Source organism: Suillus paluster, assembly GCF_016628075.1.
Source record: "Suillus paluster strain FC165 chromosome Unknown EDB91scaffold_12, whole genome shotgun sequence".
NCBI lineage: Eukaryota > Fungi > Basidiomycota > Agaricomycetes > Boletales > Suillaceae > Suillus > Suillus paluster.
In genome coordinates, this window is record NW_024537572.1 from 424,660 (window position 1) to 447,520 (window position 22,861).

The 22,861-nt window shown below is 48.7% G+C and overlaps 7 protein-coding genes across 7 annotated transcripts; 4 read left to right on the forward strand and 3 right to left on the reverse strand.

Annotated features, from left to right (window-relative positions):
• Positions 1-204: 204 nt before the first annotated feature.
• EDB91DRAFT_1236085 (Pkinase-domain-containing protein) lies at positions 205-2,754 on the forward strand (the record flags this gene model as incomplete). The annotated part of the gene is made up of 12 exons (XM_041321406.1): positions 205-353; positions 408-509; positions 565-747; positions 776-777; positions 931-1,011; positions 1,064-1,217; positions 1,243-1,277; positions 1,394-1,456; positions 1,582-1,614; positions 1,664-1,707; positions 1,759-1,837; positions 1,868-2,754. 12 exons carry the CDS (start codon positions 205-207, stop codon positions 2,752-2,754), a joined length of 1,812 nt encoding a protein of 603 aa, XP_041179896.1.
• A 53-nt stretch (positions 2,755-2,807) lies between these two features.
• EDB91DRAFT_106387 (P-loop containing nucleoside triphosphate hydrolase protein) lies at positions 2,808-4,003 on the reverse strand. The gene is made up of 3 exons (XM_041314639.1): positions 3,879-4,003; positions 2,945-3,821; positions 2,808-2,898 (listed from the first exon to the last, which is right to left on the reverse strand). Exons 1-3 carry the CDS (start codon positions 3,951-3,953, stop codon positions 2,861-2,863), a joined length of 990 nt encoding a protein of 329 aa, XP_041179897.1. The 5' UTR covers positions 3,954-4,003; the 3' UTR covers positions 2,808-2,860.
• Positions 4,004-8,079: 4,076 nt separating this feature from the next.
• Positions 8,080-10,000, forward strand: EDB91DRAFT_1048956 (uncharacterized protein; the record flags this gene model as incomplete). The annotated part of the gene is made up of 10 exons (XM_041313440.1): positions 8,080-8,137; positions 8,195-8,280; positions 8,330-8,444; positions 8,504-8,586; positions 8,650-8,882; positions 8,942-9,020; positions 9,070-9,117; positions 9,164-9,288; positions 9,348-9,491; positions 9,547-10,000. 10 exons carry the CDS (start codon positions 8,080-8,082, stop codon positions 9,998-10,000), a joined length of 1,425 nt encoding a protein of 474 aa, XP_041179898.1.
• Positions 10,001-10,552: 552 nt separating this feature from the next.
• On the reverse strand, positions 10,553-12,580 carry EDB91DRAFT_1267123 (mitochondrial carrier domain-containing protein). The gene is made up of 6 exons (XM_041324511.1): positions 12,164-12,580; positions 12,085-12,108; positions 11,924-11,971; positions 11,647-11,874; positions 11,465-11,513; positions 10,553-11,409 (listed from the first exon to the last, which is right to left on the reverse strand). Exons 1-6 carry the CDS (start codon positions 12,212-12,214, stop codon positions 10,925-10,927), a joined length of 885 nt encoding a protein of 294 aa, XP_041179899.1. The 5' UTR covers positions 12,215-12,580; the 3' UTR covers positions 10,553-10,924.
• Positions 12,581-13,343: 763 nt separating this feature from the next.
• Positions 13,344-15,601, forward strand: EDB91DRAFT_1118198 (uncharacterized protein). The gene is made up of 7 exons (XM_041318071.1): positions 13,344-13,368; positions 13,425-13,705; positions 13,758-14,164; positions 14,219-14,231; positions 14,284-14,800; positions 14,851-14,990; positions 15,040-15,601. The coding sequence occupies exons 2-7, from the start codon at positions 13,598-13,600 to the stop codon at positions 15,529-15,531; spliced, it is 1,677 nt and encodes a 558-aa protein (XP_041179900.1). The 5' UTR covers positions 13,344-13,368; positions 13,425-13,597; the 3' UTR covers positions 15,532-15,601.
• EDB91DRAFT_1118207 (uncharacterized protein) lies at positions 15,602-19,197 on the reverse strand. The gene is made up of 16 exons (XM_041318072.1): positions 19,090-19,197; positions 18,847-18,921; positions 18,765-18,785; positions 18,660-18,715; positions 18,581-18,608; positions 18,243-18,522; positions 18,164-18,184; positions 17,906-18,108; positions 17,504-17,852; positions 17,435-17,444; positions 17,292-17,383; positions 17,135-17,243; positions 16,836-17,072; positions 16,579-16,784; positions 16,402-16,530; positions 15,602-16,349 (listed from the first exon to the last, which is right to left on the reverse strand). The coding sequence occupies exons 2-16, from the start codon at positions 18,900-18,902 to the stop codon at positions 15,774-15,776; spliced, it is 2,373 nt and encodes a 790-aa protein (XP_041179901.1). The 5' UTR covers positions 18,903-18,921; positions 19,090-19,197; the 3' UTR covers positions 15,602-15,773.
• An 862-nt stretch (positions 19,198-20,059) lies between these two features.
• Positions 20,060-21,191, forward strand: EDB91DRAFT_107129 (transcription initiation factor TFIID 23-30kDa subunit-domain-containing protein). The gene is made up of 4 exons (XM_041314847.1): positions 20,060-20,450; positions 20,507-20,571; positions 20,624-20,756; positions 20,809-21,191. Exons 1-4 carry the CDS (start codon positions 20,196-20,198, stop codon positions 20,899-20,901), a joined length of 546 nt encoding a protein of 181 aa, XP_041179902.1. The 5' UTR covers positions 20,060-20,195; the 3' UTR covers positions 20,902-21,191.
• The last annotated feature ends 1,670 nt before the right edge of the window (positions 21,192-22,861 follow it).

Consider the following 22,861-nt stretch of genomic DNA (forward strand, 5'->3'; position numbering starts at 1 on the left):
GTGATGTATCGTGTCGAACAATGCGGGAATCGGGAACGGCTGAATTCTCAAACACAACTTCAATTTTTCAGCACTCGACACTGGGCCACCTGCTTCTGCGGTAGTACTAGTACGGAAAGATTGCCACGTCTGCGACTTCCCTTCTTTGCGCTCAGACGTCCAATCTAGTCTTGTTAAGCACCACGGCCTGCTCTGGTTCTTACAATGTCAGGCGATGCCAGGCAGAGCAGGTCACGCAGCGACAACGAGTCGTCCTCTCCGATACCATCGCCAAGTTCTGACACTCAAGATCGTGGTCGATCGAGAATACGGCGGACTTCTGATCAGCTCCCAGATCACAACATGAGAAAACGGTGAGATCAATCGTGCCCTCGCCATTACCGGCTTCATTAAATGATATGCGCCAGAGGATACCACTCTTTTATGACGTCCTTTGGCAAGATGTTTCACGTGGAGAAGCGATGGAAACTGGTCCGAGAAATGGGTGCAGGTGCATATGGTGTCGTTGTGTGAGTGACAGGTTCGGACTTTTTGTAGTGGACTGTATTGATGTACCAGAGCTAGATCTGCTGTGGATGAGATTTCTGGTGAAACAGTGGCCATCAAACTCGTCACCCGAATATTTGAGAAAGTACAGCTTGCGAAAAGGGCACTGAGAGAGGTTACTCTTCTTCGGCATTTTTCAAGTCATGAGAACATCACTGGATTGATCGACGTGGATGCCATCTCTCCCGATTTCCAGGAGATGTGAGTCGAGTCCGCTCACTGCTGGCAGTAGTTGGCTTATCACCATTCAAGTTATATTTTCATGGAGGTGCGTTAACCCGTCGTCGAGGAGTTCGACTACTGCTAGAATATTTGATTTCTATCTAGCCCATGGAAGGTAAGGTTCCAAATCACAACTTGGCCGTTGTGCTGAACCTTTGGCAGCGGATTTGCACCAAATCATAAAGTCCGGCCAGCATTTGACCAACGAACACGTCCAGTACTTTTTGTATCAGATTCTTCGTGGTAGTTCATTCTGCTATTCTAAGTGATCACTAACTATATACTTGACAAACAGGCATGAAATACGTGCACTCGGCCGCCGTCATTCACCGCGATTTGAAACCAGGCAACTTACTTGTTAATTCCGATTGCGAACTGAAGATATGTGATTTCGGCTTGAGCCGGGGATTTGACTCTGCCCCAGATGAGCAAGTGGGCCATCTCACCGAGTATGTAGCCACAGAGGTGGTACAGGGCACCAGAGATCATGCTGGCCTTCAGGTGCGACCGTCTTTTCACCGTCATAATACTTCTCTTCACACAGGCTGGTATTAGAGGATACACGAGAGCCAGTGAGCTCCTCCCATAAATCAATCCTTCTTGTAAATGTGAACCGTGGATATAGTCGATGTCTGGTCAATAGGTTGTATATTCGCAGAACTTATGCTCGGACGGCCCCTGTTCAAGGGTAAAGAGTAAGTCCAGGCATGTATTACTTCGGCAAGCTGACAGCCGTGCCCACAGCTATGGTTAGTATTATCATGAACATCGAATGCAGTCGACGTTTGTTATGTTTACATTTGTCCTTAACAGTTGATCAACTGAACAAAATACTCGACGTTCTTGGTGAGTTTCCGACGATTCTCCTTCGATCGCGAATTTGACCGGTGTTTAGGCACCCCGGAAGAAGATGTAATCGATCGAATTGGGAGCGATAAGGTAGACATAGACATCGTAGCTTTATCGGTCAAGCCCTGACATTACGGGAAGGCACAACTATATATCCGCTCACTTCCAATCAAGAAGGCCGTACCGCTATGGAAGTTGCTTCCGACTGCCGATGTTCAGGGTGACTAGCTTATCGATGGCACTAGGTCAGCACTGATGACTATCTACTTGCTAGCCCTGGATCTCCTGCAGAAAATGTTGTCTTTCGACCCTTCGACACGCATCTCAGTTCCTGACGCGCTCGCTCATCCTTGGTTGGCATCCTACCATGAAGAAACCGATGAGCCCGACTGTCCCACCAAGTTTGAAAAGTGGAGAGACATCGAGAAGCTAGAAACCCTGGAAGATTTCAGGAAGGCACTATGGGAGGAAATAGAGGATTACAGAATGGAAGTGCGAGGTATCACGCGCGAGCGGGCGGCACGTAGCCCTCATCAAGATGTTCGCGGAGAGACTCCTAGTTCACCTGAACAATCTCACCAGTCCTGGGACAGCGTGTTTATATCGCGGAGGATGGATAGTCCCGATGTTATAAGGGAGAATGAGGTCTCGGATAGCCTCGCCGCGCCAACTGTGTCGGACTACTTCCGCCCGTGCACCCCTACAGACCCCGTCATCAATTACGCACGGCGCTCCATCACATTTCAACCACAACGCCAGCCGTCCACATCTGCATATAACTCGCCATCAACATCAACTATGCAACAGCCATTCGTACCCATGTTTGATGGCCTGCCGACCAGCGCTAGCGGTATCGCGTTTCCTAGCCAAGGTTACGTCTTGCCTGCTCGTTCCCGTACGGCCTCAACCGCAACAGCAGGGGGGAGTGAAATAGCCATGCGGAAATTGTTGCGGACTTTGTCGACAGTATCCATTCACGAGAGTGTAGAAGGATTGGCGGGGGGATTGGCGGGTGTGGCGCCCATCGGCAAATTCATTGTTGGGCAACAATCCGAAGCAGATGCTCCACCCAGTGAGATGCCGATGGAGTTCAGCGTTGGCACCAGGAAAGAGGGGGTGAAGGAGGGAGTTATATAATATTTTCTTGCATAGAATCACCATAGCTTTCCAGTGTAGAATCTATTGATACACATGAGTTGAAATGAGGTCGGTACTAGAATACTGGGAATTGGGACAATGAGAATTACAGGGCACTATCGCCTCCCAATATCTTTTTGATCTCTGGTCATATATGAGTAAAATACCAGGGCAGACGATCAACACTCACTGTCAATGATGTCAATGTATGCACCCGACGCGGGGCTATCTGGGTATTCGTCCAAAAAACTGACACCATAATCTGCACTCTTCCCAATTCGTGGGTCAAGTGGAACCCTACCCAGCAGCTGAACGCCAGTTTCTTTTGCTAGTCTTTCCGCACCTCCAGTAGTTGGTCTGAATATTTGACTCTCCGTCTTGCATCCAGGACAGACAAAACCTGACATGTTCTCCACAAGGCCCAGTACTCGTATGCCCACTTTCCGGCAAAAGTCTATTTCTCTCCGAACATCCTGTAAGGAAACTTCCTGCGGCGTAGTCACAAGCACAGCACCATCGATGCCGCTTTCCTTCAAGTACTGAACGACACTAAGGTGCTCATCCGAAGTGCCAGGAGGTGTATCGATGACGAGGTAATCAAGATCACCCCAGTCGACATCTTTAAGGAACTGCGCAATGAGTCCGTTCTTCTTCGGACCACGCCACATGACGGCGTCTCGCGACGAGGGCAACATGAAGCCGACGGACATGACACCAAGATTATCCTGTACATAGACCGGAGACCATCCCGATGATGATGAGTGCACTTGCTCTGTGGCAACACCAAAGATAGTGGGTATGGATGGTCCACAGATATCAACATCCATGACACCAGTTTGTATCCGGTCATCCGCAGCAAATGCCCATCCAAGCTGGGCGGTGAAGGTAGATTTTCCGACGCCGCCCTTGCCAGATAGAACGAGAATCTTGTGCTTCACGGTAGCCATCCGATCGCGAATGAAGGGTAATGCTGGGTCGGGACCCTTGGGTGTGTTGGATGCACAGATTTCTTGATTTGCGCATCCATTGCAAGCATCGGCTTTGCCAGCTAACTCGGACTCCGTGCCCTGCCATTCAATGCAATTAGTGATGTCAGTGATTTAGCAGGCTTCGTTGAAGCTTACAGGACAGTGTTCCGGTGCATTCGAAGGAACCGAAAGAGGATCTGGAACTACAGCTGATTGTTGCACTGCAAGCATCTGGAGAGCAAGTTGCAAGTCAAGTGCAAGATCTGGTGCGGGTCACCGTGGCGGTACTTACTAATAATTTATCTAAAGGTTCCGTTAGTCATTCAGCCAAATTAGCTCTCTTCTAACAATATCCATTGGATGGGCACTAGTATAATCATTTTTATGATTCATGTGATGACAGCGTTGAAACACAAGACACTCGACTCAAGCCCGCACGCGCAATAACAGATGAACACATCCCGTGCTTAGTATGAGCGGAGGACGTTCTGTCATTTGCGCAATTCATTCCGACTTGCCTTTTTGCCCTACAATTGCTTGTACCCGACGAAGATGTTCATGCTGGATCTTCCGCGATTGCATCAAAGCTTCAAGTAGAGGGACCCAATCAGGCTTGGCTCGAACACAGGTTTATTGGCGTCGAGATCGAAAATGTAAGCTTTTATACGTGTGCTTTCACGCAACTGGACGGACTGGCTGAACGCACCACCCTATTTATTTATTAGGGCCGCTTTTGCAACGTTCAATATCCCAATCTGCACAGACGATATTGAGATCTGGGCACGCAGGATCCTGTGAGCAGATGCCACCAGCCGAGCTCGAGCTCAAGAGCAGGCAGAGGAATGCTGTATAGTGACGCAAATTGAAAACACTACAAGGTAGCAGTTTCTTCGGGAATAGGGTAGTGGTGTCGGAAATATTGGAAAACTATAACTCCAAAATACGGAATCACAGCAGTTGCCATGTTCGCTGTGCTTACGCCGCCCTTCGAGTACAGTGCAATGATTGTCAAACCCGGAACCGCCACCACCTTCCAAGCTTGGGGACATCATTCTGGCTTTATCTGGGTGAGCGTTGCGTTTCCACAACTCGCACATGCTAGACAGCTTCCGGTCAGACGCGCATGTCAAACAACATGCAACTACATCATCAAAGCATTAATAACGCGATTCACAAAAACTTTTATCTCGGCGGTGCGCAGTATCCATGAAATGATTTGCCTATTACGTGACGAAACCACAAAGCTGATAACCTGAACGACAGTTGCATGACAGGGTCGCCGCAATGACTTGGGAGGCACAATGATGTCATTGAGCAAACTCGGAGAGCGAATTGTTGCCTTGAAACCCCTAGGACAAGGCAAGGTCCTTTTACAAGCTTGGTGCTTGAAAATGGAAGCTAACAGCACGATGAAGGCGAAGCTTCTCGTATTTTTGCTTGTATGGATTATACCGTATATATGTTCTGCAAGTTCCTGACGAAAACTTGGTGAATAGTTACGTTGTCTCGCACGGTACAACTTTTAGGTTCCATGGTTCCAGTTCAGTAAAATGAACTTGCGTTCATGGATCTTTCCTGGCCCACACGCTGCTGTAAGTTCATCACATATTGCGCTCCACCGATCTATTACTGAGCTGTCCATCACGTAGCATGCACCGCCCGCAACTCACCCGCACCAAGCCTGGCTGACGGGTGCTTTCTGGTAGTAATTGTGTAACATAAAAGAAGGTACACCGCCTTCACCCAGTGAAGCAGGCCTACCGCTTGCTCATTTGTTAAGCGGATTGAATCATGCTCCCGCGCGCACTTGCTCAGCATGGGGATCAACCACACATCGCCTCTGTGGACATGTCAATGTCCCCATTGCGCTTCTCGGTGTTAAACGGAACGACGTTCACCACCGCCTCGTTTTACATACTAAATAATCAGGTGCCTACATCGCCTCTCCTGCTGTTCAGTCCAACGCTACTCATCGGACGTTAGTGCGACGCTTGTCTCCCTTGCATTCATGCCGTTGAGGTCCATTAGACACTTGGCACCGAAATTAAACTCGCGCTTGTCATTTCCATCTACCCATGCTCCACAAACTATTGTTCACTTTTCAGCGCGACAGCATTGGACGGTCCATTCCAGGTTCAAGAGGCAACCCCAATCCTAACTATGACCCGCCCCTGCATAACTTCATCGTTCACAATATTGGACAGAAAGGAATTTTACTGCTTGTAAAGGTGCTGCATGTTGCCTGTCGGTCTACGCGGGTCCGATAGATCGCCCAAAGGCGTAATCGCATTTAACAGATCTTGTGTGCAAACACGCAAAAATCGCATTTGGACTTGCGAGCTGTATTATTGTCTTGTCGACTTGGACGTACCTTCCTATGGTGCCATGAAACCTTGCCGAAACTACGTCACCATAGAGAAGGGTGGTTGAAATAGTAAAAAAACCACCCCATTGGACTTCGAACGTCCGTAAATGCTAGTGCGTCGAGAGGTGGTCCGACAGCGCAATGGGGTGAAAGAATAGAACCCTCTGGAATTTGTCCATTTGACTCAAATCATAACTCCAAACGGTGGGTTTGTGCTACGTACCACAGCTTGGTTTCTTACTGATTTTGATAGTGAGTGCTGATCTGTGCTGATTCTTGATCTCGGCGATAAGGCGTACCGTTTTGGCGAAGCCCTTTTGACACTTGAGCGCCTGTCTAGCCATCTTCGCCATCACCCTGAAACCACGATTGAAACGCGGAAGGTTGATAGAATTGATGGGACAAGTTCCCTCGGTCCCTGAAAGCTTGCTACAAGGAGTAAATCGTGTGCACGTATGTTCCATTTTACCCGCGGTCTCTCATAATGCTGATTCTTATCTCGCGTACGAAATCGAGGCATCTAGGCGCGTCCACAAGTACTGAATGTGTCACGCTGGCCCAAGCCCCTACACCGTGGACCAGGTCAATATAGGTTATTATCCTCGATGACTTCCGGCCGTGGGCAAAAACTGTTGACGATGTCGTCATGACATTCTTCTAGAATGTTGTCTTTCCATCGTGATACTCTCTTGATGGCACTTTGGGGTGGCCAACCACGTCATGTTTTGGATGTGAACTAGAATAGAACTTGAACCAGACAGGCGTGTGTTCTAGAGACTCTTCGGTCCCCCTTCTAAATCTTAGAAGAGTTTGGATCCATAGTATTGTGCATGTCCTTGGGCGATGCATATTTTACTTATCCTTGCACAAGCTTGGGCTTTCCATGAGTGTTCAAACCTATAAATTCAGACGACACTCAACGAATGCATCCTGCCTACATAGGGCAACGCCTTAGGCTTACGACGACAATATTTGAACGAGATTTTTGTTTACCAAAGCGTTTATAATTTTACATCGTCAGGTCGGGAACTTCCAGCTCACTTAGGGCGCGCAGGGGTAGAAACACGTCCTCCCCACTAGCGAAAAATGGAGCGAGCTTGTAAGATTGATTCCGCAAGGTATTTTTTTTTTCTGTCCCCCAGCTGCCTTAGAGAGCATGACGGCACGATGAACCGTAGAATTACGATATTTGGTATTTAATATTTATCGCATGATCATAAGCGCTGGAAGTTGACGGCGAAACCCGTTGGCTCAGAGGATACGATCAGGGCAGCGCCAAGTTTTTCCCGTCTTCATAGGCTTTGGCAACTGTTTTTGGTTGCCGGGGTCAATTTCTACCGGTGCGTCCCAGCATGTTACAGCATGTATATTGCATATCCCCCCCGCACTCTGATAGGCTCGTTTATCGGAGGTACATTCACTGTGCCCGCGCTCCCGCCGGCTCCGTTGCTGCCAGATCAGCCTCCGTCTGCTGCCTGCTTCCGCTCGTCGACTTGTTCTCACAGCGAGTGGCTCTCTGGGGTTGTCAACTAGCGATACAGCTGTCACGCGCGCTGACTCAGCGCCTGCCAATGCATGTCCTAGATCAATCCTAGATCCTAATCAACCTGAACCAGTGAGTTCAAATCGTGGGCTACTTGTTTCCGATGTTCCCTTACTTGTTGAAGGCACACTCGCAGAATTCGCACAGTGGCCGGATTACAGAAACGTCAGAAAATCATAACGTTGTCATGTTCCTGCCAGGTCCTCCTTGATTAAATGTCCTTATGCGGACGGTTTCCGCTTAATGGTACTATTCTCTCATAGGGAAGGGAAGCTTTACTCTAGCCCGCATCAGCCGACTGTCATAATGATATATCGGCGCATTGAAGAAAAACGTTTAATATCCATTCTTCCTTGACATTACCACCGTCTGTCTTTTCGCTCGTTTTCAGTCTCTGTCCCTCTTTTACACCTGTGCTATTACGTCCGTGACGTCCCTCGCGTGCTTTCATGTCATCATCAAAAAGGAGAGCACCGCTCAGCGTCGACATCATTATAGTTGGAGCTGGTAAGTGAACAACTCGCATGATTTTCTCGGGCCATTTAGTCCAATTGTCCTCGTAAGGTATTGCCGGTCTGGCTGCCGCGTTTAGACTCTGCCTAGCAGGGCATCATGTTCGGGTTCTAGACAGAGCTCCAGGACCAAATCGGGTGGGTTCTATGTGCGAACGCGAAGGCAAATGCTGAACTAAACTTGTAGCGTGCTGGTGGTACACATCTCCCACCCAATGCTACCAAAGTTTTGGTGGATTGGGGATTCAAGAATGAGCTAATGAAATACGGACTCAGCACACGCGCTAGCACATTCCTTTCAAGTGAGGAACTTGTGGCACTAGTTGACGTTTCACTCTAGCTCATCAACTGACCCGGGCAGTTGACACAGGAGAAGTCATAGGATGCCTCGAATGGAAGGAAGACGTCCTTCAGGAGACAGGAGCTGACTATCTGGTGATCCGTGTAAGTTGTATCTGCCCTAACATTCTGGAAGTTATTCAAATTATAATGTCATTTTCCCTACAGTATGGTGACCTCTACGATATGCTCTATCGTGCAGCGGTCAGCGCGGGTGCCCGTATTACATATAATGCAACAGTGGTCAAAGTACACACGAGTCCACCCCGCGTCGAGCTTCAGGATGGTACCGTCTTCAAAGCAGATATGGTCATTGGGGCCGATGGTCCACGGAGTACAGTCCGCGAAGCGGTCGTTGGGTGGCCAAGCGAAGAGGTGCCAGAAGGGCACAGTGCTTACGTGTAATCTGCCATTCTCATTGTCACATCGGGAACCGCCGCTGACAGGGAATCTGGCGCAGTGCAATCATACCTCGGGACGTTCTTCAAAACGACCCTGAGCTCAGTGAATTGACGCGATTTCATGAAGGCAGACCTGATGTACGTTGCCCACCAATACTTTCTAGCGGAAGTTTCACACAGTGTCTAGTACCCGATATGGACCGGAGACTCCAGACATGTCATAGCCTTCACGGTGGTATGTTTTTCCCTTTGCCGTGGGTTTCATGACTCAACCATCATAGGCTGGTGGGGCTGAGTTTGCCGTTCATGCGTTCTTGCCTGACAGCGAAGTTGATGGCATTGGTGAGCAAGACGGCTGGGACGTGACCGTCCCTCGGGAAAAGCTCCCTTTCCATTTCGAACCAAAGTGCGTTAATTGATCATATCCCACATGATTGAGTTGACTTATCATCGCGATTCGACAAGGTTGCAGCGATTGCTAAACATACCTACTGATTATCAGAGGGTACGACTTTTCCAAAGAGAAAGCGCCGAAGAATGGTCAGATGAATCAGGAAGGCTTCTCCTTATAGGAGAGGCTGCACACCCGTTATATGCAAGTCCATCTGAGTTCGACACTCTGTCTGTTAATTTTGAATTTTCCGCAGCCTTGCGTTCTACAAAGCTGCAGTATGCAAATAGAGGACGCCGAAGTGCTCGGCACCCTCTTCTCTCGAATACGGGACTTGGATCAGTTACCTCACTTGCTCGAAGCGTTCCAGGAGCTGCGCGAACCACGCACGCGTGCCATATATGCAAAAGAGACGAAGGCTTTTGATACAGTATGGGTGCCACCTGGGCCACAACGTGATGCGCGAGATCAGGCCCTCCATAGTATGATGGTCGAAGGACACAAAGGCTGGGACGAGACGAAGATGCGCTGGCAGTGGGATGAGATTTGCGAGGTCTTCGGCTATAACGCGCGGGACGCGGCTGAAGACTGGTGGGTCATGTGGGGTATGTTGAGGGAGAGAAGTCACATATCACGGGATGGACATGGTCCTTCCAGTTATGCTGTGCCTTTCTGTATGGGGGCAACCGTCACGCATTACGCCGAACCAGTCGTATTGCGAAACTGACCTCAAGTCGCGGCTGTGAAGTAGCTAGTAAATAGAAAAAAAATGGATGAAAAACTGCTTTACCCAACAGTCGCAAACGTAGGGAGTGTCCCAAATTTTCTCCGTTATTCCAAAGCCCAAACATCCTCTGCGTATTATTTACGGTCTTATCAGCTTTCTCGACTTCCGAAACCACACACAAACCTTGGTCCACATATGCAACATCTAGCGTTGAATGCTAACATAATCATATGTTGATCATATGATGTATATTTGGCCATCTACGCTATTTACAGTTCAGGTATCGAAATACCCGACTAAGTAAGCAAATTACCAAGGAATTAAGTCAGGGCGACAGAAATATGTGAGCTTTAATCTTTGCCCGGACACGTCGCTTGCTTGTACTCTCCCCAAATACGCCCCGCGAGACGAATAGTATGCGAACCAGGTGGGTCAGACGGTAAATATATTCCGAGATGTTGAATGTGGGAACACCAAGTCGCATGGTGTCAGGAGAGCGAGCCGACGCAGCAGCTGTTCTACTCACAGTCGGTGGGTTGAAGTCGCATGTCATTGACATCGCAGTCGGTGATTATCATGGCTTGTTATCCACACCTATTCTTTTGCTTGCACACGGACGTAACATTCGCCGATCAATCTATAGTAATCTCATTGGCCTTGTGCTGAGCTTCCGGAAATAGCAGGCTTCCTGACAGGTCAATGCGAGAGTATGCGAATCTCAAAGGCTGTCAGTATTATGTGGCAGCTGACTGGAATAACCTGATAGTAATGTAGCGGAGATAGGTGCGATAGTGATGAACCGGCACTAAAGTGGATCATGCAAGCACGGTTCGTGCCTTACTGTCTATGGAGGACGCGATCTGTCATTGCTCGCGAATAGCAACCTCTGTAAATAATTGCAATATGAGTGGACGTTGAACCAAATCACGAGAGGATGGACTCACTGAAAAACTCATAAGATAGCCAACAAAGCGCGTTACTAGGCATGTGCGTCAAAACCCGTGGCGACATTCCACGTCCAAAACCTTTTATTCCATCTCTCTTCCATATTATACGAAGCGCATCCAGCATTCCACCTACTCTTCGTATCTCGGCATCATGTGATGTTCCTCTAGTTTGCAAGAGGGTTTTCGCGACATCCAGAGGAGTAGTGACACCTGCGGCCACACCGCCCGCCATACCACCTGCGATCATATGCGTGACGGGTGAGTAGTCGCCCGAAGGATTTAGTAACTTTTTCATATGTTCGTAGACCGTGAATTGGACGGCCGTGAAGGGGACCGACATCGTCAGAGTAGTGGGATATGAGACATAAAACGCGGAGAGACCCTCCGTCCGGTACACGACACGCATGGCGGTAAACACGGAGCGGAACTCCGATTGGTGCACCTGCATGCGTTGCTTGATGACTGTGGGCGAAGGCTAATGGGTTGGGGAACGCGGCACAAGTAGCTGGGAGCTCACCGTCAAATGGATTCATCAAGGCATCGCTGGCAATGGTAGCGGATGCGCCCTGCCAGTGCTGTGAGAACGTAACGGTGAGTACATGCCGACTACGTAGCAGACAGCCTGGGAATCCAGATGCGAGGGGTAAAATGACATGGAAAGAGGGAAGAAATGATAGGGAACGAATATGAATGGTGGACATACAGGTTGCAAGCCATTGATTTCCAGCAGCAGTTTCCACCCCCCAACTCCTTCATGGCCTCATACGTTCCAAAGTGAACCGCATGTGCTGGTCCCGCACCCAATATTACTGAGGAGACCCCTCGCCACAAAGCTCGCATCCCCTCCGTAGATGATATGCGAGTGAATGCATTTCCGATCCCTGTGTAAACAGCGGCAGGTGACGTAGCGAAAACTTGCATTCGTGTCTAAATGTCCTGTTAGCCCTCACGCTGTTGGACAAAACCTGGATCCTACTTTTATACTGTCTACTGGGAACATGACTGCGTGCTCTGTGATGCCAGCCTGAGCAAGATATTCAGTATGGGTTCTTAAGAGATTCCAGAGCGCGAACTGGTCAGATGCAAGTGCGAGAGACGTGTCGTGGGCACTATAGATGCAAACCAAATTAAACTTACCAGAGCTCCGGCGAGCATGTTGACCTATAGTTCTATTAGTCGGTGAAAATTTTACTGGCAGATCAACTAAATGGCTCACCCCAAGGCTTGTGTTGGATGGGAGTGCCTCATAGTCGACCTCTTCAGCCATCCAAGTAGTCTATATGGAAGAAAAGAAAGATGGAAACACAAGCCTTAACGCCGTTTTTCCGTGGTAAAGGAGTAACTAGGCTTCGAAGGATGACCGTCTTGCCGTACGGAGACCGAACCCGATTTTTGGTGCGGGAACTGTTGGCGGTACTTGGAAGAGTCGAACTGAGTCGTGGTCGGAGTCACGCAGTGAAAAACACAGCTGGTCCAAATGCAATTATCAATTAGCGGTGTTTGCTAATACCGACTCGGAGTCCGGACAACAAAAAATGTAGCCAGTAGGTGTGAAAAAGTTCCGCTTGTATGTCGATGAGTCGAAAATCAGGGACAGATCGAGGCGACTGAAATCCTCCCCCGGCTCCCGCCTCATGAGATCATGAACTTCCGCACAACAAACCAAGTACATTATACAAGCAAAATGGATCACGAAACGGACAAGATCTAGAAGCGAGTACTTTATAGGAATGGGATCATTATAAACATGTTCCAGTCTCTGCTCGTTAAATATCATGTAGTCTTCTTCTTTTCCTTGTCCTCCTTTGCGAGACGGTCATGCTCCTCGATATCACTGACGGAAGTCGAAAGAAAATACGGTGAATCGTCATCAACGAATAGAACGGAACTTACATGGCTTCCCACGGATAATCAAGCCTGTATATTCAGAATCTCATCAGAAGTCAGAGGGATCAATATTCTATATCTTACCACACATCCTCCACTTCGGCGCCTACGAAGTATCTGATGGGAAAATTGTGACAACATGTGAAGACAAGACGTTGTGGTAAGAGATGACACTCACGGGGTATCTGGTGGCAACTCCCCAAGTTTGGGCTTGAGCTTGTTGTGCACCACGAAGATCGCAAATTTTGTGCGTTTCGAGTCACGCTCGGACTCTGGAAGCAACTGCAGTTCTAATTCGACATCTTTCTGGAGCTCACTCAATGCATATCTGCACAGTGGATGGGACGAACGCTCGTCAGGTACGACCAACAAGAAGAACTATTTTTGCTCGAGTTCTTACTGGAGGGTTTTGCGCGAGTCGTCGACTTCGTCCTGCTCGGAATATCAGCTTAATTCAACAAAAACCGAGGATTTAGAACTTACAATAATCAAAGCTCGTCTCCCAAGCAACCTTTTGCCCGGGTCTGGTCCTCTGTCGAAAGCATTTGTGTCAAGATCAGATCCTGGGTACAATTGATAACGCCGTACAGCCACTGGGTGCGAATAACTTCGCTGCCGAGCTGCATTACAGTTGTACCGGGAAGAGATTCATAGAGGGAGAGACCGATGGCTTGAATCGGAATGGTCCTTTTCGTGGACGAATCTTTCAGGAAACTGCGCTATGAGCGGACACGAGGCGGATTAGAAGGTCGGTCGGGCCGCTATGCCTCTGGGCGACATACCAGTACACGAGCTGGGAAAAAGCCACTGTTGGATGAGAGTTGCAGTCCAGGTCATAATAAGACATCAGTGGGATAAAACTGACCCTCCTCCTGTTGATGGACAAGATGAGCTTGAAATGCATCGGCTACGAAATTAGCGTACCTATCGCGATAAACATATCTGGCTTGAACTCAGACGCAATTTTGTCAGCGGTTCCTCTAATGATGTTGTGTACATCATTGTATGTCGATCTGAGGTGCTCTGGTTCTCCCATTTGTGCAAGGAATCGAGAATTGGGCCGCCGGTCTGGATGGGTGCAAGTCGATTGCTATGATCGATACTGGATCAAAAGCAGATTGGTAGATAACCACGTGGCTGTGCACACCTGTGCCACTGACTTTTCACGATATTTATCAGGTTTCATGGCAGACAGTGGATCTACAAGCACACCAGGACCATCCGTCCCAAAAGCAATAGGCAGTCTGGCCAAAAAACCTTCTGATGTGACCAGGCAAGGATCACAGAAGCTCAAGTTCGTCCCTACACTACCATCCCGAAGGAAGAAAGAGTGAGCCAACTCTACAAAGTCCAAGTCCACGGTCGCTCATGGCGTTGTTACCAGTGAAGTTAAACAGGTATGTGTCCTAGGACACACCTACCCGAATCATCATTCTGAACCGCACGCAGGAAGCTCCTCCACCGACTATCCCCAGTGCATCTAATGATCGAGGACGCGGTCGTGGGCGGGGAAGGGGCAGGGGAGGCGAAGGTCGTGGTGCAGCTCCCCGCCCACCTCCAGTAGAAATGACTGCCAGTGGTCCATTCGCTATGGGACCTGCTCTCGGAGGTACCTCAGCACGGCGCAGTGCTCCTCGCTCCAATTTTACACCCATCGTTCCATTGGGACCTGGAAATGCAGCCGCTCTTGGTGCCGGACTTTCTGGAGCTGCCGGTCCGTCGTTGAAGAGGGAGACTAGAGCACCGAATATCCTCGTTGCGGGGGAAATCAAAAGAGCGGATGACGATGACGTTTACTCTGATCCGGACGAAGGCGTCGAGATAATCGACATGGAGAACGTGAAACAGATGGACTGGATGGCTCCAGAAAGCTTGCGCAAAGAACGTAAGGAACGGAAGAAGAAAAAGGTCATCCAAGTGAAAATGGAAGAGCCATCGTCACCTTTACTAGGTTCGAAGAAAAAAGGTAGTCCTTTCCAAATATTTTTATGCTACCTAAAGCTCAGGCTCTATTAGAAGAGGCTATGGACATCGAGGAGGCAGCAGAATCGGGGGAAGTGGACTTGGCTAATGCTCTTAATCTTAGCGAGAGCGAGGAAGAGGAAGAGCTTGAAGACCTCATAGATGATTTCGCATTACAAGCTGAAGCGGACCAGGTAATCATTCGAAATCTTCATCTGGTGCTGGTGCTCATCCTTATGATAGGACGCAGACGTACGGCAAGAGCGTCTCTACTTCTTCCAGTTCCCTGAGCCGTTCCCGACATTCGTTTCCGATATCCCGCCAGCCGATCCGACTACAATGAATGTTGATGCACCCTCCTCGGATAGTCGCCCACGTAAAGTATCTTTCGCAGCAGACGTGAAGCCACCAGGTCCGAGCGGAGATCTGGCAAGCGCTTCCGCAGGACCAGAGGCAGAGCAAACGAAGGAACTACCAAAAGTCGACGGTGTCATCGGGCAGCTTGAAGTATATCGCAGCGGGGTCGTCAAAATGCGCCTTGGTAATGGCATCCTCTTGGATGTTCGTCTAATCTCCATGCTTTTGCCTCCGTCGCTTACGCTGACGGCTATATCAAGGTTACTGGCGCAACTCAGCCGTCGTTTTTGCAGCAAGCTGTCCACCTGGATTTACAAAATAGTCGTCTGCACGTCATGGGAGAAGTCAACAAGCGGTTTGTCGTCTCACCAGACATAGATACACTCCTTCATGCGATGGAGTTGCGCGATCAAGCCGAAGCCAATGCCATGCCAGTCGACGACACCAATTTGATCAAAATGGACTAGTATATAACACCAAGTACTGTAACAACCATGACAATGTGCGGGAGACAGCGAAAATGTGTGCGTGACAAGAACGTGGAAAGAGTGCGACAGGTAACGAAAACACGATGATGATGCATGGTCCAGAATGCGAGTCTATGAAGAAATCATGGTAGACTAGGGCTTCATTACTCCCAGGTTGATAATGTAATTTCGCCAGACCTCCTCCTGGTTAATACTGTGGTCGGCGGAATGAGGATGGGGTGCTGCTTTTTGATATGATAAGGATTGCTGCCGAGGCATGCTCGAACTGGGGCCCGCAATATTTTGGTTGGAGGGCGGATTTTGCTTCATCATCGCAGCTTGCAGCGCAGGGTCAAAAAATGGTGAAGGTGTATTGAGGTCCTCCTGCGATGCTGCAGCATAGGACGGCTCGAAAGTCTTCGTGAATGGCGGCTCGAACTCCCTCGTGGCCGGCAATACGAGATTGGGATTTGCAAGTGCCCCGTAATATTGAACGATGGATGGATCAGCTTGACGCGCAAAATCATCAGACAGTTCTGATAACTGTCGGTCTGAACCAGATGGACTTGAAGCTGGCGAGTTGGATGACGTGTTGGCGATGATGCTGTTCCGGCGTCCGAGCACGGCTGAATCGCCAGGGTCGAAGGATGACTGACGCGATTGTCCGGCGTCTGCCTGCGTTGCTTTGAAGGAATTGATTGCACGTTCACGCAATCTGTGGAGGACAAGCTGGGAACGCGTCAGGACACATACGATCGTAAGGCTTGGAGGCCTGCATTACCATAGTTGCGGGTGGTCGACACGGAAGCGAACCCTGTTCGTAAAGTACCATCCCCTGCTCTAGTTCTTGCAATGCGTTCGACGCGAGAGTACATTGTGGACTATCCACCACTATGGCTCCGAGAACGATCTGTTTACCCCTATAAGTGCGTGGTCAAAATGAACTGCATAGACTTACGCATGCAGAGAAGATGGCCGACCAGAAGAACCACGCCCGATTCGTCGGGTATGGGTGCACTCGATACAACCCCTTAAGGCTGGAGATCAACCGACATGCACTACGATATACAGCCAAGACGGAGGGCGCATATTTGTGCTGAAGGGGATTGACGGGGGCCTCTCGAATGGCCTGCACGAACCAGCTCCGATGGATGTACAGTAAGTCTGCCAGCCGTTAGCCTATTTCTGATCTGAAGTAGATCGGCGCCTACTTACTTGCTTCCCTTTGACATAACGCACAATATTGTTGCATTGCCCTAGGGGCTTCTGGCGACCAGGCGCGACCCGCTTCTGAGGCTTCCATGGGCGATTGTAAATGGGACGGTAGGATAAACTTCCGTATTTTTCGGTCCAACTCGAGCAATGCGGAATAGTTTGACACACGCGTGCTGAAGACATGTTGCGCGGAAATTCCCAAACAGCTTGCTGTGTAGCGAAACTTCCAGACATGCCCTAAAACACGTAAAAGAGTGAGATGAAACGCTTCGCACAGAAAATAATCAAATGAAACTTACATCCCATTTCGATGGCGCCCGATGGTTTGATTACGGGGTCTAGATCTTCTGGAAACCAACAGTCTGTGTGGTTGATGCTCAATGCAGGCGGCCGACCATTTACGATGCTCTTTGAAACCGATCAGTGAACAGATCAAACATGAAAGAATTCACGCACCGTCCACGCGTCGCACGTGTAGACTTCCCAAAATAAAATGCGTCTTCTCTGTATTTCTTCGTACCCTAGATCCCACCCCGCGCTATCGCGTTCTGCGATTCGTCCATTAGTGTGCATCATTGATTTCGTGCACAGAAACTTACGTAGCCCAATCTGTGATACGGAATATTAGTTCTTTTTTATTCTTCGAAACAATAGCACACTGTGCTCACTAATTGCGCGACTCTCGTAACCACGCCCATCAGAAGCCACCTACCTTCGTTGTTCGTACGGTCAGAGTGGTAAATGTGTGTGAAACTCATGAGAAGGGCCTGTACGGTGGCGCAAGTAGCATCTTGATGGATCGGATCGAGGGATAATGCAGCGCGAGAAAGGGCTTGAAACTGTTCGGCGAGCACCCCTGATGATGGTGATTGTTCGTAAAGGACTCCTGAAGCTAGCAGGATAAAAAACACGGAAAGTCGGTGGGAGTGGATGCTGTTAATGTTAGGTGAACCGGTGTGGCCATATAATGGGGTTAGAATATTGGTCATGAAGTCATCTCGTGTGATGGGGTCGTTCCTGAGATTATGTGGGTCAACGAACGTCAGATGGACCGTGCGAAATGAACTCACAGCCATGCAACATTTTGATAATAGAGTTCGGCAAGTTGCAGGGCTCGTTCACGGGCAGGCAGAAAGGGTAAGAAGAGAAATTTCGTATATTGACTGTCCCTCAAACCGAAGGGGTATGCATTGCAAAGATCAATGATCTCAAATGGAAGTCCCAAGAATTTGGGGTCGGTGGGACCGCTCTGCTGTGACGAACATCCGTCGGGCTATCGTTTGATTTACATGAGCGATGATGTCTTCTGGAAACGAGGTGTTACAAACCAAAAACAGTGGTTGAAAGTACTGCATGGCGTAGATAGTTAGGGGCCTCATAGAAAGCTACCAGAATAGGCTGGCTCACCTCTGACCCAGCAGATTCACCGTGGTATTTGGTGCGGCCATTGACATCGATTGATAACGATCCGATGCTTTCTGATACATCGCGGACTTCATCGTCATAAATAGTCTGGAGCTCGGGCAGTTCAGCATGTTCGTGTGGCGGTGCTTTGAGGAGAGGATGCGGTTCGCTTTCGCCACGATTGGACCTCTGAGATTCAGCAAGTGCCTCTTCAAGCTCTTTGATTCTCGTTGTCATAGATTTTACTTGGCCTGACAGGCGCTGAGCATGAGCCATAAGAACCCTTTGATAAAGTTAGATTCCGAGTCGGAACTGAAAGACAGCAGCCGAGATGGACCTACTTGTTTCCTTTCGTGGCGGTAAGAGTTCCTAGGGCGCTGTGAATGAAATCGATAAAGACTATAAGAGCGAAGTACTTACCCTCTGGGCAGATATTCGCACATCCACGTCGTATACATGACTGGCACGGGAACGCCCTGCAGAAGTCAGCTATGAAGTGGAGGTGAAGTTGCTTATTGGGCTTGCCTGTCGCACTTGAGCTTGGATCTAGACGAATTCAAGGTCAAGTGGGACTAGTGCTCTCAAGGAGTAGCGGATATGAACATACCGGCGACATTCCGCGCAGGACAACCCGGACTTTCTGGCACCCCCTGCATTGTCCATACTAGGACTGAGGCTCCTGCTACTCTCGGCGAGGATAATCATGATGGATGGCACATACAAGGCGTGATTCGAAAGTCGTGAAGGTGAAGTGTAGGTAATATGATGGTAGGCATTCAAGGAGAGATTTCGCCCGTGATTACCTGATTTTAGCGATGAAGTCCCCTTTCCTCTTCCTGGCAAGACGCACCAGAGACTTGAGGTAGCCCGGAGTTTCGCTGGCTAAATTCCGGACGCATGAGCTAAAGCGGGATCAAGACAGTAGGAAGAGTTACCGGGGTAGTGGAGCCAAGACAAGAACAAGTCTCAGTTTACAAAAAACGCGGATTTGAAATGAAGGACTCGGATGATCGACAGCTTCAAGTATGCCTCCTCCGACGATAGGCTACTGGTGTCCGCCTGCTGAACCATCTTATAATATATAAACGCCCTAAGTTCACCCCCCACGTATCTTTACGGACACTAACGTACACCATAGGCTGGTGATACTTGGCCCGACTTGAAAGGTGGCCGTCATCAAGCAACGAAATGGACTATTTCAGAAAAGCGCTCATTGCTGTCCGAGATAACCGAACTTGGAGCGATTGCAACCTGTCCTCTTACGTTCACTAGTACTCTCGATTGTATTGAATAACATTCCAAGCACTGCCAGTGCATGCTTTACACTAGTGTACCAACTTAAATTCCTCGAACATCGGTCAGTCATGTGAACATATCACGGTAGATATTCACATCTCGGGGAGGAAGGCATCAGATCTCTGATCGCACAAACTTCATTGTCCATCAAGAGGTAAACGCAAGCGTGATGCATTAAACTTGACTATTATTACACATGCAGTACATTGTATTGTCAATATGGGAATTCTCCCGTGGCCGAAGCGAGCCTCTGAGGCAGTTCGAGGGAGGCGAGTAGCCACATCTGTTAATCGAAAAGATTGTCAGCAATCGTCGGCAAACTAATTCAGACGTAGGAAGGGAAGATTCAGTCAAAGCGGGTGGATACTGCCAAAGCAGCTCCCCCGAAGGTAGCTGAGATAAGTTTCTGCACCGCAGGGTGCGCTCCTGCATAAAGCCAAATGCCTCAAACATCATGTACGATTACTAGTGAACCCAATGGTTCAAGTAATAATGAAAAAAAAAGAAAGAGACTCACTGTGCTCCGAGCTCAGCGCAAGTCAACCGATTGAGTGAACATGCAAAAACAAAAAAAAACTCGTGTGGGAAGAATTTATACTTCCGCCAATAAGCCTGGCTAACTCCGACAGGCTTCTTCCGTTCACTTCAGCATCGTAGATCATGTCGACACCAGTAGCATTTGCTGACTCGCCAACGGCACAATCCCAGCCTTCTCCTTACACATACTACCCCCCGGGAACATTTCCTGATGCATCTCAGCAGCCCTCCCAAGCCACTACTGCAGTTGCAGGCTCGAGTACAACCGCCTCCACTGCCGTAGCAAGTCAGCCACAATCGCGTCAGGCAGCCGAGGAGGCGCGCAAGGATCGTACTTTGGCTGAATTCCTTGTCATGCTCGATGATTATGAACCCTTGGTACGCGTGCATCACAATAGCTTTCTTATCCGGGCGGAGCTGAATGCGCCCCATAGATTCCTAATGAAGTAACAGACTACTATCTCCAGAGGGTAGGTTTTGAATGCGAAGACGTGCGGCTGTGAGTACCCCAAAACATTTCTAGTATAGACTCATTACGTTTCCATTCTCAGAAAACGTCTGCTTTCGCTTGCTGCACAGAAATTTGTATCAGATATTGCTGCCGATGCCTACCAGCATGCTCGTATACGTACGAACGCTGTTGGTGGCCGTGCACGCGGCCCCCTCACTGGGCCAGGGTCCAAGGTGCGTAATTGCTCTTCCTCGCACTGCTTTGTGTAAAATACCTTGCTATCAGGACAAGACAAGGACCGCATTGACCATGGATGACTTGAGTGCTGCATTGGCCGAGTACGGCATTAACGCGAGAAAACCAGAATTTTATCTGTGAGCATGCAGAAGAGCAGGATTGTCGTTTTCATTACCACTTGTCCCAATATGTTCTAGCTAGTAACAAGTACCGTAAACCAAATGCAAGAGAACCGTAAATGGGGGATCACTCATGAACTGTCTTCTCGGGTTTACAGTCCGCGGATATCGTGTCAAACCGACTCTCGCTTGTACGCGACTTCGTTCATGTCCTCAGTGGAGACACCCTTGAATCGATGAACCTGCAATAGGAAAACAAGCTACCTACTGTGCCTTACGGCCGCACTGTATCATCAAAGGGGCATAGTACATATGGTGTGCAGAATCAGTGTGATGCCCGCGCAGATCTGAATTCGAACTTGAGCGCTTCATTGGCCTTCCATACGCTTCAAGCTTCATGGATTTAGTCAAGATACTGCAAACGCTTCAAAGGCAGGAACCATATCTAAACTTAGCCACTCATTAACCAACTTATCATGATCCAACCCTGCCTGCCAGGACAGTAAAGATAACATTTCTAATGATGCATGTGTCGCATCAAGCCCGTAGAAAGGTCGAGACTAAGCCTAGCCCTAAGATTTGACTTTTACCCCTTTATACCCCTCGTGTAAGTACAACGTCAAACCTTTGATACAACGACTAACATCAAAATTCCTGTCCGACCTGAGTGTCGAATCCAGGGTCCCCTTTGTGTCCGTCCGGGTGTTAATAGCTATAACGTCGCTATGCACCAGGCCAGCTTAATATTTCGAACAAATTCATTTCGGAACGATCTAGAGCTCTCGATAAGCATGCGTGGGACACGACGACATACTTGCTCGTCCCTATTTATATTCTTCGGACCCAGAAGAGCACGGCGATGTCCATGACGTTGTGCGAAGGCACCCACTGAAACTTGAAACTTGTGCCAGCGATGAAAGGTAAAAAAATATATTTCGCATACCGGCGCATCGGTGGTGCAAGTTCAATGCAACTTAAATGATATAGCACCGCTGCACCGAGCGGGATACGATTCGCACCTGGAGACGTCGGCCACTCCACACTGTATGGGATTACATTGGAATTTGGTCGACACTATGGAATATCCCAGAACACAAAGGGGATCCTGATCTATGGAAGTGATAGCGCGATCATCGATCAAAAACGTCAAGATCATCCCTACGGTTTTGCAGATGAATAAATCTAGTGTCAACAGTGCGAACGCTAATCTTGGGTCGCGTGTGTCTTCTGTGTCTGAGTCTCGTTCGCACTGAGCTTCAAAACACCGGGGGGAACACGGCGCTTGTGCATCTTAGTAGTCTCCCATAGACAGACCAATCGGAGGAAGACTCAGAGTCGTTCTTTTGACCTGCATCTGCAATGCAACCAAAGAAGCGTCAAACCAAGGGAGTCATACTCTTTCTGTATCTTACTCGAGATAGCCTATCTTATCGCATCAACGGGACCACACATTCTTGAGTCCTGACTGACATTCAAGTTTAACCAATATGTATGGCTGCAGCTGTGTAACTCCGCATTCATGTTTCGTCCAGTGATCATTATCGAGTACGTACCAGAGGCTGCCCTGTCTCACGTTTCACTTGCGCGCACGTTGAACCTTGAGTGTCTCGAGAGCACCACAGTAAAAAAGAGGATTGGATTCAGAAACTACAGGTTGATTCTATGTAATACTCGTCATCGTAACGTGCACGAAAATGTGGAACAGTGTCAATGAAAAGAAATGCGTAACGTAGATGGGAGATGAGTCCATAAGTAAAAGAAATGGGCAGTCTATTGTCCGACAAGAATAAAAGGAAAAATATATATATATCAAAAGACGGCAGATGCAGATGCAGATGAGTCCATAAATGATAAAGGAAATGGGGAGTCCATTGCCTGTCAAGAGAAAAAAGAAACAAATCAAAAGACAGTTACATGTGTAGATGAAGGAGATGAGTTCATAAGGAAAAAAATGAAATGGGCAGTCATTGTTTGTCAAGAGG

Excerpts from the sequence above, each read along its gene's own strand:
- EDB91DRAFT_106387 (XM_041314639.1), bottom strand. The coding sequence starts at position 3,953 with ATGCTTGCAGTGCAACAATCAGCTGTAGTTCCAGATCCTCTTTCGGTT. Across the intron at positions 3,822-3,878 it reads ATGCACCGGAACACTGTCCT|GGCACGGAGTCCGAGTTAGC; the intron begins GTAAGCTTCAAC and ends ATTGAATGGCAG. Across the intron at positions 2,899-2,944 it reads ATACATTGACATCATTGACA|AGATCAAAAAGATATTGGGA; the intron begins GTGAGTGTTGAT and ends ATATATGACCAG.
- EDB91DRAFT_1267123 (XM_041324511.1), bottom strand. The coding sequence starts at position 12,214 with ATGGCTGAAGAGGTCGACTATGAGGCACTCCCATCCAACACAAGCCTT. Across the intron at positions 11,514-11,646 it reads CAATGGCTTGCAACCTGTAT|GGCGCATCCGCTACCATTGC; the intron begins GTCCACCATTCA and ends CAGCACTGGCAG. Across the intron at positions 11,410-11,464 it reads CTTGATGAATCCATTTGACG|TCATCAAGCAACGCATGCAG; the intron begins GTGAGCTCCCAG and ends CTTCGCCCACAG.
- EDB91DRAFT_1118198 (XM_041318071.1), top strand. The coding sequence starts at position 13,598 with ATGCCTCTGGGCGACATACCAGTACACGAGCTGGGAAAAAGCCACTGT. Across the intron at positions 14,801-14,850 it reads ACTAGGTTCGAAGAAAAAAG|AAGAGGCTATGGACATCGAG; the intron begins GTAGTCCTTTCC and ends AGGCTCTATTAG. Across the intron at positions 14,991-15,039 it reads TACAAGCTGAAGCGGACCAG|GACGCAGACGTACGGCAAGA; the intron begins GTAATCATTCGA and ends TCCTTATGATAG.
- EDB91DRAFT_1118207 (XM_041318072.1), bottom strand. The coding sequence starts at position 18,902 with ATGGACAATGCAGGGGGTGCCAGAAAGTCCGGGTTGTCCTGCGCGGAA. Across the intron at positions 18,609-18,659 it reads TGCGAATATCTGCCCAGAGG|GAACTCTTACCGCCACGAAA; the intron begins GTAAGTACTTCG and ends ACAGCGCCCTAG. Across the intron at positions 17,244-17,291 it reads ACACGTGCGACGCGTGGACG|AGCATCGTAAATGGTCGGCC; the intron begins GTGCGTGAATTC and ends TCGGTTTCAAAG.
- EDB91DRAFT_107129 (XM_041314847.1), top strand. The coding sequence starts at position 20,196 with ATGTCGACACCAGTAGCATTTGCTGACTCGCCAACGGCACAATCCCAG. Across the intron at positions 20,572-20,623 it reads GAATGCGAAGACGTGCGGCT|AAAACGTCTGCTTTCGCTTG; the intron begins GTGAGTACCCCA and ends TTCCATTCTCAG. Across the intron at positions 20,757-20,808 it reads TCACTGGGCCAGGGTCCAAG|GACAAGACAAGGACCGCATT; the intron begins GTGCGTAATTGC and ends CCTTGCTATCAG.